Source organism: Brassica oleracea, chromosome C2 (assembly GCF_000695525.1).
Source record: "Brassica oleracea var. oleracea cultivar TO1000 chromosome C2, BOL, whole genome shotgun sequence".
NCBI lineage: Eukaryota > Viridiplantae > Streptophyta > Magnoliopsida > Brassicales > Brassicaceae > Brassica > Brassica oleracea.
In genome coordinates, this window is record NC_027749.1 from 5,232,737 (window position 1) to 5,245,589 (window position 12,853).

At 30.6% G+C, this 12,853-nt stretch overlaps 2 protein-coding genes across 2 annotated transcripts in view; one reads left to right on the top strand and one right to left on the bottom strand.

Moving 5' to 3' along the window:
• The window catches only part of LOC106323277 (mechanosensitive ion channel protein 9-like), an 8,496-nt gene extending 4,602 nt beyond the window's left edge, over window positions 1-3,894 (top strand). The window contains exons 3-6 of the mRNA XM_013761424.1: window positions 2,364-2,484; window positions 2,591-2,884; window positions 3,369-3,571; window positions 3,654-3,894. Of these exons, the coding sequence (XP_013616878.1) occupies window positions 2,364-2,484; window positions 2,591-2,884; window positions 3,369-3,571; window positions 3,654-3,894 (859 nt within the window). The remainder of the gene's footprint in view (window positions 1-2,363; window positions 2,485-2,590; window positions 2,885-3,368; window positions 3,572-3,653) is intronic.
• A 620-nt stretch (window positions 3,895-4,514) lies between these two features.
• On the bottom strand, window positions 4,515-6,596 carry LOC106322697 (thermospermine synthase ACAULIS5). The gene is made up of 8 exons (XM_013760800.1): window positions 6,283-6,596; window positions 6,043-6,137; window positions 5,806-5,908; window positions 5,622-5,710; window positions 5,347-5,503; window positions 5,179-5,254; window positions 4,897-5,092; window positions 4,515-4,815 (listed from the first exon to the last, which is right to left on the bottom strand). Exons 1-8 carry the CDS (start codon window positions 6,502-6,504, stop codon window positions 4,734-4,736), a joined length of 1,020 nt encoding a protein of 339 aa, XP_013616254.1. The 5' UTR covers window positions 6,505-6,596; the 3' UTR covers window positions 4,515-4,733.
• Between the last annotated feature and the right edge of the window lie 6,257 nt (window positions 6,597-12,853).

The window sequence follows — 12,853 nt, forward strand, 5'->3', positions numbered from 1 at the left end:
GACGAGCAGAGACTATTGACGGTAAGCCAACGACAAGGAATACAATATCAAAGACAACTAAACTCTGACCCAACCAAGGAGATGAAGTTCCTAACATCAGCTGAAATCTAAGGAAGAAGAGAAGCAGTCAATATTAACTGAAACAGCCTACAATGCCGTGAGAATCAACCGAACAACTGAAAAACTCATAAACCCGATCTACAACAAATACAATATACACAGGTGAAAAAAGAAAGAAAGAACAAGAGAAAAATGTGATTTTTTTTTCCGGTGATGGTGAGAAGCACTGGACACCAGAAAGATAACGAAATACATAGACAGTGACGGCCTAAGGTCAAAATCTGAGGAGGAGGCAAAAAACATATTAAAAATTATAATTTTCAAAAATATGAAAAAAATATAATACAATTTTGACGATGAAACCGTTAATCTTAAAATCAACAAATGCGTAGATGCAAAGTTATTGAAATTCAATATTAGTTTACGTTAGAGACTCATTTGACTACTAACAAGTACTATACACACAACAACATATTATTCAAAAAAAAACAAATGCAAAATATATTAACTTATCACCTACTACATAACAAACTAAAAACATCAAATAATGATCTTAACAAATAAAAACGATAACATAATTACATTATCCAAAAAAAAATCATGCTCTTAGCAATAATAAAACAATATTCCGCGCGAAGCGCGGACACCCCCTAGTTCTTCATGATTTTAGTTAATTTGTTTATTTGTCATCTTTTCCATAATTTTAGGATATTTTGCTGATTTGTCATATTGTTCAAGATTTTAGTTAATTTGTTTACTTATCATCTTTTCCATAATTCTATGATACATCATTAGTCTAATTAATATTATTATTTAAAATTTTATTTTGATATCTATATATTTATCATGATATTTAATATAATTAATAAACATTAAACTATTCAAACGATATATATATACAATTATTTTTTAAAAATGTATATTTAATATATAATAATTCTGATATTTAAAACATTTAATTAATAAATAGATATTAACAATATCTAGCGATAATATCATTATTACTTTTATTTTATATTAATTTTATAATTTTAATGACTAATATTATAGTCAGTTTCTCTAATTTTTATTGGAATTATTGATCAAATACATATTATTAAAAAAAATATAAGTATAATAATATATCTGAATTAATCGATTTCATTGGTTTATTCGGTTTGATTGCTTAATATATTGAACCATATTCATATACTGCACTTTCTTAAAATATTATCCATTTGGTTTATTCCGTAGTACCAAATCAAAACTATTTTCTCTATTTCGGTTTTAAATAGTTCGGTTTTACCAGATTTAACACTTCTAAACTATCTTTATTTTGTTAATGTTTTATATTTGTGATTTTTATCATCCTTTCGGTACCACATGATTTATTCAGTCAAAATACAATATATGTTAATTTCAATACAAATTTTGTAATTTAATTATTACTATAGAAAAGATTTTGATCTAAAATCTACATCTTATGAATAAAAATATGAAACAAAAGAACATAATTTAATACATTGATTACCAATATGAATATTAAAATTTTATACTTTATAATAATTTAAATTTTTTTATCTAATTGAATTATTATCATTTTATAAAAATAAAAGTTAGAATTAAAAATTGTTAAATATATTAATCCGTACAAGGTGCGGGATATCAATTAGTACGAATTATATAGGTTGACGTCTAAGCAGATTTTAAACATAAATATTATTTATATTAATTATTACTTATTTTGTGGGTTTATATGTTTATAACTATTAGTTTAATTGTTTCAAATAATTTTAAATCTATTAACACCATTTTTATATATTTAAACATGTTTCTGAATTTTATAATTTGAAACTATTTATATGTTAATGTATATTTTTATACATAAAATATATATCAGAAGTATAACTTATATGTTCAGTTTTTTTTTAAATAATGTATATATATTAGTTTTATTTTTATATTTTCTGTCAAAATATATCTAGTCGTCTAGGCTTTGTCTAGACGTCCACGTACACGGTATTCATCCACCGCGTGAGAGCATGATTAATGAGAGTTACTAAGGTGGGGTTCTTAGCGGAATATAAGAAACTGTTTCTTAACTTTTAACTAAAAAAACTAAGAACCGGCTCTTAAACAAATTGTGTTAAAAGACAGTTTCTTATATTCCGCCAAGAGTCCCACCCTGAAAACCTCCCATTAATCATGCTCTTACAAATGCGCTTTAGAACACTGTTCTTTTAACTTGTGCTCTTACAAATTGTGTTCAAAAAAAAAAAAAAAAAAGAACACTGTTCAAAGTTGACCTTCTTGTTATTTTTCAGTTACATAGAGGAAGATGACTTGCTGAGGTTCATGATTAAGGAAGAGGTAGACCTTGTACTCCCATTAATCGAATGTTCCGAGACCGGGAAAATCACACGTAACGCTTTTACAGAATGGGTGGTAATATTCTTTCAAACATTTATCAAATTTCAAATGATTTTACAGAACGTTGTATGAAGTCTTCAGTAGGTTGGTGTATAAGCATGTTGTTGCCGTTTTATGACAGATTAAAGTTTACACAAGTAGGAAAGCATTAGGGCACTCACTGAACGACACAAAAACAGCGGTTAAGCAAGTAGACAAAATCTTAAGTGGAGTCTTGTTTGTTGTTACCTTCATCATTTGGTTGATACTTATGGATATAGCAACGACCAAGTTCTTAGTGGTCTTCTCCTCACAATTTGTGGGTCTCGCTTTCATGATTGGAAGCACTTGCAAGAACATCTTTGAATCTTTTGTGTTTGTCTTTGTGATGCATCCTTACGACGTCGGTGATCGTTGCCTTATTGACGGCGTTGTAGTAAGCAACTCTGAACATTATTTCCTCACTATATTACTACTCATTGAAAAACTAACTCATGTATATTTTGCCAATGTGGACTAAGCGACTAGACAGATTATTCGGAAGCTTAAGCATGACCTATTTGTTAACGAATTATTGATTTGTATTTTATAATTATATTAGATTTTTTAATTTTTAGATTTAACTTTAACATTATTTTGATGAGTTATAAAAATTAAATAATCAAAAAGATTTAGACAAATGTGTGGATTTGAACTAACATATTGCTTGATTAAAGAGATTGACCAATTTAAATTGATTAAAACAGATTTAAATTATTTTCAACTAATTTAGAACGGTTTGAGCCAATTTTAGTCGCAGATTTAAAAAAAAATCTTTTTGATTATGATCAATTTGCGGTCTATACCGATTTTCGAAACATTGATATTTTCTAATAAGACTACTCATTTTAAACCTCTTACCTCTTTTTTTGCCTTTGAAGTTGTTGGTCGAAGAGATAGATCTTTTAACTACAGTGTTCCTCAAGCTTGACAACGAGAAGGTGTTCTATCCAAATACGACGTTGATATCAAAACCGATAAGCAATTACTACAGAAGTCCAGATATGGTAGATTCAATACCATTCTCCATCGCATTCTCAACTCCCGCAGCGAAAATTGCCACTCTAAAGGAAACTATATCAGAGTAAGTGTCAGAAACAAAAACCATCTTAAACTACTCACTCTCACTGTGTATTGACAAGATATTTTTGTATGTGTTTGGTCAGATATTTGGTGCAAAATCCACAAAATTGGTATCCAAATCCCCTTTTGTTGGTGAACGCGATTGAGAATGTGAACAAGCTGAACTTAAATCTGTTTGTTACGCACACCATCAACTTCCAGAACATCACAGAGAAGAGTCTCAGGAGAACAGAGCTGGTCATCGCGGTTAAGCGAATCCTCGAGGAGCTTGAGATCGATTACACCCTGCTTCCTCAAGATGTTCATCTCATCGGTCACACATGATCATTTCCTTCTGCATGTATTAACTCCGCTCGTACTTGTTATTACAGCATGATTTGCTTTGGTTTAATCACTCAAGAAACTCGGTTTAAGTTTTCGATATGTATTTGTTAATGTATAAACCAACTTTAAGAAATCTAGACGGTATCTAGGCATTTAAAGGGGAAAACATCTAATCGGATTATTTTGAGTCTAGGTGAGGCATAGTTCAAAAGAGAGAAGATGGTGAAGGCCAAGTGAAGAAGGAAGAAGAAGATGGAGACTCAATCAGGCCTAAGGTAAGAGATAAGTAAGTGGGTCACCATGAAAAGGCATCTACACATACTAAGAATTATTGATTTATTTTATATATATTAATCTATATACGATATTTTAGTTTTTTGGCTTTAATTATAAAATTATTTTGATGAATTAACAAAATTAGATATACAAAATACATTAGACTGAATTGCACTAACATTATTGATTAATTTAGCAGATTTAGACTATTTTAATCGATTTAAACTGATTTAAAGGATTTTAAGAAAATTGTTTCGGCCAAGACTGATTTTGAGCATAGGCGGGCGCCCATACTATTAAATGAACTAATTTGATTTCTAGATTTGGTGTGGACAATTTACTAATACCAAAGTGAAGATATTGATGATGACGAAGGGGTTTTTCTTAGTAAGCAAAACCGAAATAACTTGAGGAACAAGCAAAGTAGAAAAAGAGACACCCCCAACTAAATTAATCAAGACAACATACGCCCGGTTATGCGCGGAGAAACAAAACCGGTTTTTTTTTTTGGTGTGTGTGAACATGGGCATGGTATTAATCTTGAAATTGAAACCGGTTCTTCTTCAGGTATGCCGGTACGCCACACCATGACCATGAATGAATCTTGCGTTCTCTTCGCTATAAACTTCCGTCTCCTTCTCCAGCCTGCTCAATTTCATATTTCAGTTTTGTTAGTAAAAGGCTTGATTAATAAACAAATATAAACAAAGGAGAAAAGGAAGTTACGCGAGAGAGATGGTTTTGTTGAGAGTAGCAGCAGAGAGGAACGAAGGAGCGTTTAGATACATCAACTCTCCTTTCACTCTCTCTTCGATTCTTTGATCTATTTCATTCACTTGGACCTCAAACTCTTGGTCTGATGCCATCACCCATCCCCAAGTGTCGGCAAATGACGGTACATGTGCTGTGTAAGCCTTCACGTCTGTTTACATTACAAAAAAAAAACATCATTACAATGAACCCACCATGTTTCTACACACCAAAACACACACAAAAAGGCTTGCTTACGTTTGAAGACTTGCTTCATGGTGTTGTAGATTGATGTAAAGACTTCTTTATGAGTGAATATTCCTGCTGGTCCAGCCTATAATTTTAAATTTGAAAAATGTATATTAAAATAAAGTGTTTGATTATCTTTCTTCTAAGTTATAAACAACAAAGAAATGGATGAAAGACCTGAGTCACAAAAATGCCATTAGGGGTAAGCTTGGGTTTGAGGATGTTTTGGTAGAAGGATTTGGTGTAGAGCTGGTAACAAGGTCCACCTTCTACTGGGTCTGCTAAATCTCCCACTATGATATCAAACTTCTCTTCCCTCTTCTCCAGTTCAGCCCTTTTCACATTCAAGTTAATAAGTTATTATAATTGTGAGAATTCGAAGTCTTTTAATATATAAAAAATAATAGGAAATCATCATAAATCTTGTTTTAAATTTGCTCCAGTGTCCTTACTTTGCATCTTTGATTACAAGTTCAAGCTTCTTGCTACAAAAAGCTTCACTATTAACGGTCAGAAATCTCCTACAAAAATCAACAACTTCCTGAAAAGAAAAACATTTATGTGTTAGCAATGAGTTTATTATGTCTCTGCTATAAAAACTGATCAAATATATACATAGAGAGATAAGAAGTTAACCTGATCAATATCACACATGACCACTTTCTCGATCGTCTTGTGTTTTAGTATTTCTCTTGCAGCAGAGCCTTCACCTCCTCCCATTATGAACACTGTCTTGGGGCTATTTAGAGAGCACACAAGGGTAAAGCAAATAACTAATCCAATTGTACTTATTTACAGCATTAATGAACATTTGTTCCAATATTAGTTAATCAAGTTTAACTAGTTTTGTTAAAAAATAGAAGTACACCATACTTGGGGTGGAAAAGGAGGGCAGGGTGGATCAAACATTCATGGTAGATAAACTCATCTCTCTCTGCACTTTGCATTTTCCCGTCAATCACAAGCACCTGTTTTAATTAAGTAACATATGACTTCATACTATCTAGTCTCCAGTAACATATAACGATGCTATAAGATATTTATTATTAATTTTTTTGATATTTGTTATTAATAAAAGCTATACAATATAGATACTAATAGACGAAAAAGTACCTTGCCGAAATGTTTGGTGTCCAGAAGAGCAATTTCTTGGTACTCACTAGTTCCTGTATGGAGTACACTGTTGAGAGCAAAAGACCACTTGAGATCATCATCGATGGTTTCTTCGTACCAGTGGCAGTCCTGCTGGTTAGAGAGGAGGGTTTGAATGGGTGAGGTGTCTTTGTGAATCTCCGGGAACCCATTTCCAAACATGATCTCTACGGCTTCTCCCATATCCAACAAGTAAAGAAAACAGAGAGATAGATATAGAGGGAATAAAAGAGAGAAGGAGTGATAATGATTCGTGGTGAGATATGGTCATAGAGAAGCCAGCCTTTGCCCTTTTATAGAGGGTGCAACTGGAAGTACTTTTATATGAATTATACGATTCGTTGTGTTTTTTTTTGTTTTTTTTAATTATACGATTCGCAAGGTCCCTCCTAATGTTCACTATTTACGATGGCAAAAAAAAGAAAAGAAAATATCTATATACCATCTCGTTTTCAAAAAAAAAAAAGAATTATACGATTCGTTAGGTCCCTCCTAATGTTCACTAGTTACGATGGAAACAAAAGAAACGCAAATATCTATATACCATCTCGTTTTTTTTTTTTTTTGAAACACATACCATCTCGTTTTGAATGGGATAATGAAGTTTCTTTGTACAAATTATCCATCTCGTTAGCATGAGTAATGATTGCGACAGATATCCACTGCCATGATTCTGCGGCATGCTTATATTTTGCATTTTAACGTTTTTATCACTTCCTCATGGTGACATCATAAGTATAATTTATAGTATTACTTTGATCAATATTCTGTTTTTCTTTTCAATTATATAATCATCTACAGTATCAAAATTTTAGTGTTACTAGAAGTAATATGGTTTACTCTTGCAGTAGCAGCATAATATGGTTTACTCTTGCATCTTGTAAAGATTTTTAAGAATGGCAATCCGATTGAAAAACTCACCGAAAAAGATTGAAAAAACCCTAGTACACTCTTTATTGACAAAAATATATATAATATAGTAATATAAAAAAGTGTGCTCCTCAAGTTCAAATGCTCTTTAGAATGAGTCTTGAGCTGCTCTCACTCTAGTCCCAAGATATGTATGGATGTTTGTTGAACCGCTAGGACCGCTACTATTAAAACATGCAATTGGTGAATCATATATATCATATGGATGTTACAAAATAGATTAAATCCAGTTCAAAATAAAAAATAAATAGATTAAATTGGTTGAGAAAATAAAATAAATGTAACTAGCTCCCTCTTCATCTTTTGGTAGCCACTATTCAAAAACCCATGATCTATATTATATGATTATAGGACGGAGAGGATGGTGAAGGAGTGCAGCAAAAAATACGATGCACCGTTACCAAGTGGATTGTGCAAATATGAAATACACATCAGTCTCTCACTGCGACACATCATGAAACAACACGCGCAGTCTCTTTCATCACAATATTTCCACACTGTCATTATCGCTGGGTCCACCCAGATACACGCGCTACAAATGTACACTTGTGTGTTCCCCCATGGACGCTTTGGACGATGGTTCGACACACTATAAAAGTTTTCCAACACATGAAGCCCATATAATTTGATACTTTGTGTTTTGTAACGAAAAGTTAGAGGTAGACTGTATAGATATTTCTTATATTTATGCTCTATCGGCTAATGTGATCAGTTTCATAAAGAATGAATGGTTACCACAAAATTTGGAATGTCTTCCGACTTGTATCAGGAATAACCGGATCATCTGTTACCAGACTACCTTATAAATTGTTTGGACCAAACTCAAACTTCTTATCGCTGTGACTAATTGTGTCGAGAGAAATTTAAATTCTAGAGTGTGTTGTAACACATTCCCAAGTCTCATAGCCATCCGGGCGTAGACTGTATAGCTGGATGACGTTTGAATGAAATTTGAAGTTTGTATATATACCATCATCGTAAGCAAAACAATAGTCCCAATTAACGATCAAATAAACATATGAATTAATTAGAGGAACAATAGTCCTGATTACGTATACTACACGGAATCGTAAATATATTTGAAGAAACATAAGAATTAGATTGGGACCCACGTATGTGGTATGGATATGCACTCTTGATTAAGCGTGGAGCTAATCCACTCAAAAGTGAATGATATCTTTGTTGGAGACTCCACTCTATATACTATAACCTTTTTTGTTTACTTCTCTTTTGCCCCTAAAGAATAACTTTTAATCTTTGTCGAGTTTAAGTCCTTTGGTTGAAACAAAATATCACTTATCATCAACATCACCATCATAAGTTATTATTCATAACCTGATAACCATCATCATCGATAATTAACTAACGTTAATACGATTCTCATGTATTTTGCGTACATAAGATCTTGAAGTGAAACCAATTCTCCTCGAGACACCCTTTGTATATAGCATGGTGGAGAAGCAAAAAAATAAAAATAAGTGGGACATTAGAAATGGGCTACTATGTACACTAAAAAGGACAACCACTTTTATTCGTGTCTTCGAAAGTGGGCTGCCCAATGAATAGCTTGCCGACGGGTTGTCCTCCACACTTAATATTATATCATACTTGTATATGTTACGAATAGGTCATTTAAAAAACAATTAACATATATAATTACCGATGATGTGAGTATACATCTTAGGTTAAAAAGACCAATAAGGATTGCGTGAAAGCTGACTTTAGAATGATGTCAAAGCGTGCCTAACTTTCCTCCAACATATACGTGGTAAAAGTGGTTCCACTTATGACTTACCCGACCACACTCCAACTATGCATTGCATGTTTCTATATTGATACACCCTATTAGATCTTTTTCCGACTTTGAAGCTTGTAACATATTTGAATAACTCATTAAAAAAAACTTCAATTCAGACGACGTTGATCCTAATTTGATTGCCTAGCGGTTCGAGTTGTCTTCACTATTTTCATTGTATAGCAGCCTCATTTCAATTTCTAGAGGTTGGATAAAAAGACTAGACGACTGCTTCTATTTTCTATACGATAATATTATTTCATTTTACGAATTACTTTTCAATTATCAATGTTTCTTTTCTGACCTCAGAAATGAAAATGGTTTCACACCGGAAAATGTTAAATTATGTCTTGAAAGCTACATTTTGAAATAGAAATTGAGCTAAAAGATTGAACTTGTATCGTTAAGGCTAATTTCCTAGATGGAAAGGCATAAATTTGAATCTTAGCTGGATAGTTTTTCACTGACTACATAATTTTAACAAGTATACAGCCGCCTTTGCTGGATACATTCATCATCGTAAGACCATCTACGATGGTTTCAACGTCCTCTCCATATTTAACACCCTATTTTTCTCCTTTAACATTCCACATCATCTTTTTTCTCTTCCACCGCATTTATTCAATACTCACTTCAATCTACACATGTACAATGGTTTGTTTTAAAAAATTCAACACTCTACCCCACAACTCTTAATTCATATTTTTGCTTTTTACAATTAACTTAAAAACTAAAATAACATAATTTTTAATAATATTTATTTTGAATTATTATACTTAGCTTAATTTTTAAATAAAACCAAAATCTGTATTAACAAAATAATCAAAATTAAAAACATATTTTTAAGTAAGATATTTACCAAATTTTATTTTCAAAAATATGAAACTTATTATTATTAAAACAACTAAAATTAGAAACTTTAAATACATACGATACAAACAATTATTATTAAGAAATTTTAAACACACATGATACAAAGCACACAAAATAAAATACATTAAAACTCTTAAAGCACATACATATTTTTCGGGAAATTCAGTTGCTCTCAGAACATTTTCATCACCCGTTGGAGTAGAAGAAAGAGGAGGTGTTTGATAAAAATATTGCATCATTGATCCGTAATTTGGAGGATAATTCGGAACAGATGACAACATGAAGAAATTTGGTGAAAACCCATAATTTGGTATATTTTGGGGATGGTTGGAAGTTTGGTTTTGAAATTGATAATTGTTGTGATTTTGGAAGTTAAAAGGAAAATTAGAAGAGTTTTGGTTGTTGAAAGAATTATTATTTGGATCCATTTAACAAAAAAAAAATTTAAAACATTAAAATAATTGATTATAGTGAAAAATGATGTTTTTTCTGTATCTAAACGAAATGAGAGTAGTCTATATTTATAGATTAAAAAAAATTTTGAATTTTGATATAATTTTATTTTTGTAAAAATAGTTTTATTATAAAATAAATGAGTTTGAATTATTGGGTGAGGATAAAATAAAAGGAAATATACACAGCCAATCAGAAGACATCATTTGAATCTTAAAAAAAAATGTGTCTGCCCGCGCGGCCATTCACGTTGCGACACGTAGCTGTCGGGGGCCACAAAAAAAATATTCAACAGTTGAAACTTTCCAACGTTCGTTGAATACACGTAGATTAACATAAAAATTTAACACCCTCACTGCATGCTATTCAACCGTTGAAAGTGGATTTTAACATCCTTATTGCTCATGGTCTAAGTCGCATCACTTTGTGAACATCAGATAATTATATATTGTTTGGAAAACATTTTAATCGGAGCTTGTTTAAATACCGAGGAGCAAATGAAACTGCACAAGATGAACAAACTATCTAAAGCATCTCTTAATGCAATGTGGTTTTTTCCAATACCATCAAAACATTTATCTTATTAAAATAGAAATACCTTTAGCAAGTATTTGAAAACATAAATAACAGTAAAATAAAATATTGTTTGAAAACAGAGATAACAATATATTAAGAAAAAAAGAGTGGAGGACTTATGTTATTTAGAAAATTTGGAAGTTCATTTTATTACGAAAAACTATATATCTGGCCAGCTTTAAAATATACGAAAAATGACCCAAACTAATTACCTAAAAATATCTTTTGTCTAAAATAATCATAAAACAAAATTTAAACTTTTTGTACATATTTCAAATCAAAATAGTAATTTAAAATTGAATTATATCAAAATTGATTCAAAAATATACATATATTCAAAAATTGATTTTTACTAAAATATTTTCCAATAACCATTATAAAAAATGTTTTAAATATATATATATATATATATAAGAAAAATAAAATAAAAAGTCCAATTTCAAACGCCAACTTAAATTATGGTTTTATATTTCATATTAAGTTTTAAAAATATATTATATATGATTATTTATATGATGATACGTATAAAATACAATTAATTATATGAATACTTATATGATGGTACGTATAAAATACATTAATTATACGATGACACATATATGATATATAATAGTGACATGAAAAATAAATAGCAACATATTTTTGAAAAAAGTAATATATGGAATATTATATTATACTTATAAGAAAAAAAATAACATTTAATATAAAATATATAACACTGTTTACTTACAACAAATTTATTTATATAAAAGATAAAGTAAATACCTGTGCGAGCGCACAGATCCGAATCTAGTTAGTTCTTCAAGTTAGACAAAAACATGTTACATGCACATGCACTAATCAGAAAACGGAAAGAATGTTTGGTTGTCGAGTAGTAAGTTGGGCCAAGGGGCGATTAACAACTTAAAATGCTGGTTTGTGAGCTATAATCGTAGAAAGCACATGACCAAATCAATCTCTTTGCGCATCACTTGTTTACCTAAGAGCAGATTAGCGATATATACTAAACAAAGTGGGATACCATAGAATGGGGGAAAAATGGTAACGATGGAGGAAAGAAAATTGGGGGGAAATAAGGTATGGAGTGCAAATAGGGTAAATGTTGTGTGTAAAGAGTACAAATTCTCTTTACCTAAACCATACCGGGGGAGGTAATACAAATATATACAGGGCCTCAATGGTGTCGTAGGCTTTGGAGCAATTTTTTTTTTTTAATTTCCAAACTATTATTTTTCTTTTCTATATTTTTAAAAATAAATCTATAGAAATAAAAAAAATATTTTCGTATAAAAAAAGTAGGTCTCTTTAATATAAAAATACATGTTTTTTAAAAAAAAATCAGACCCTTATCTATTAAGAAATAGAGAGACAACAAATTGAGCCCGAGGCAGTCACACCGCTCGGTCCACTATCTAAGCCGGCCCTGAATATATACCATATGAAATGATGCATGTCATGGGCCATAATGGCAATGGAAAAAATATTTGAATATAAACTGCTCCGATCAATATCTAAGAAATTGCTAGGGGGCAGTTAAATATTTCGTAAGAAAATACTATCTAAACGGATTATTCAGAACCTAGTAAACTAATCATTTTTTTATGTATTATATAATTAATACTAATATTAATATTATATATTTTTCAAAAAGTTGTATTTAATTAAAAAATTTCTTTGACAAAATGTTTAAAATTAAATATACTAAAATAAATAAAATTGGAGAGAGAGAAAACCATCTATTGTCTATATGGTGAAAATAATATAATTAAATTAGTCGTAATTCATTTTACTGTTACTTAATTTAACAAATTTAAACAATTAAATCAGATTTTATTTCGACTATAACCGACCTAAAACAATTTTTAGAACTTGGGTTCTGGTCTTTTTTTTTTCTTTTTTTTTTTG

What these genes read in the sequence shown, in the direction of transcription:
- LOC106322697 (XM_013760800.1), bottom strand. Translation starts at nt 6,504, where the DNA reads ATGGGAGAAGCCGTAGAGATCATGTTTGGAAATGGGTTCCCGGAGATT. An exon ending in ACACCAAACATTTCGGCAAG is followed by an intron (nt 6,138 to 6,282) that starts GTACTTTTTCGT and finishes TAATTAAAACAG; the next exon opens with GTGCTTGTGATTGACGGGAA. An exon ending in ATGGCATTTTTGTGACTCAG is followed by an intron (nt 5,255 to 5,346) that starts GTCTTTCATCCA and finishes TTAAAATTATAG; the next exon opens with GCTGGACCAGCAGGAATATT.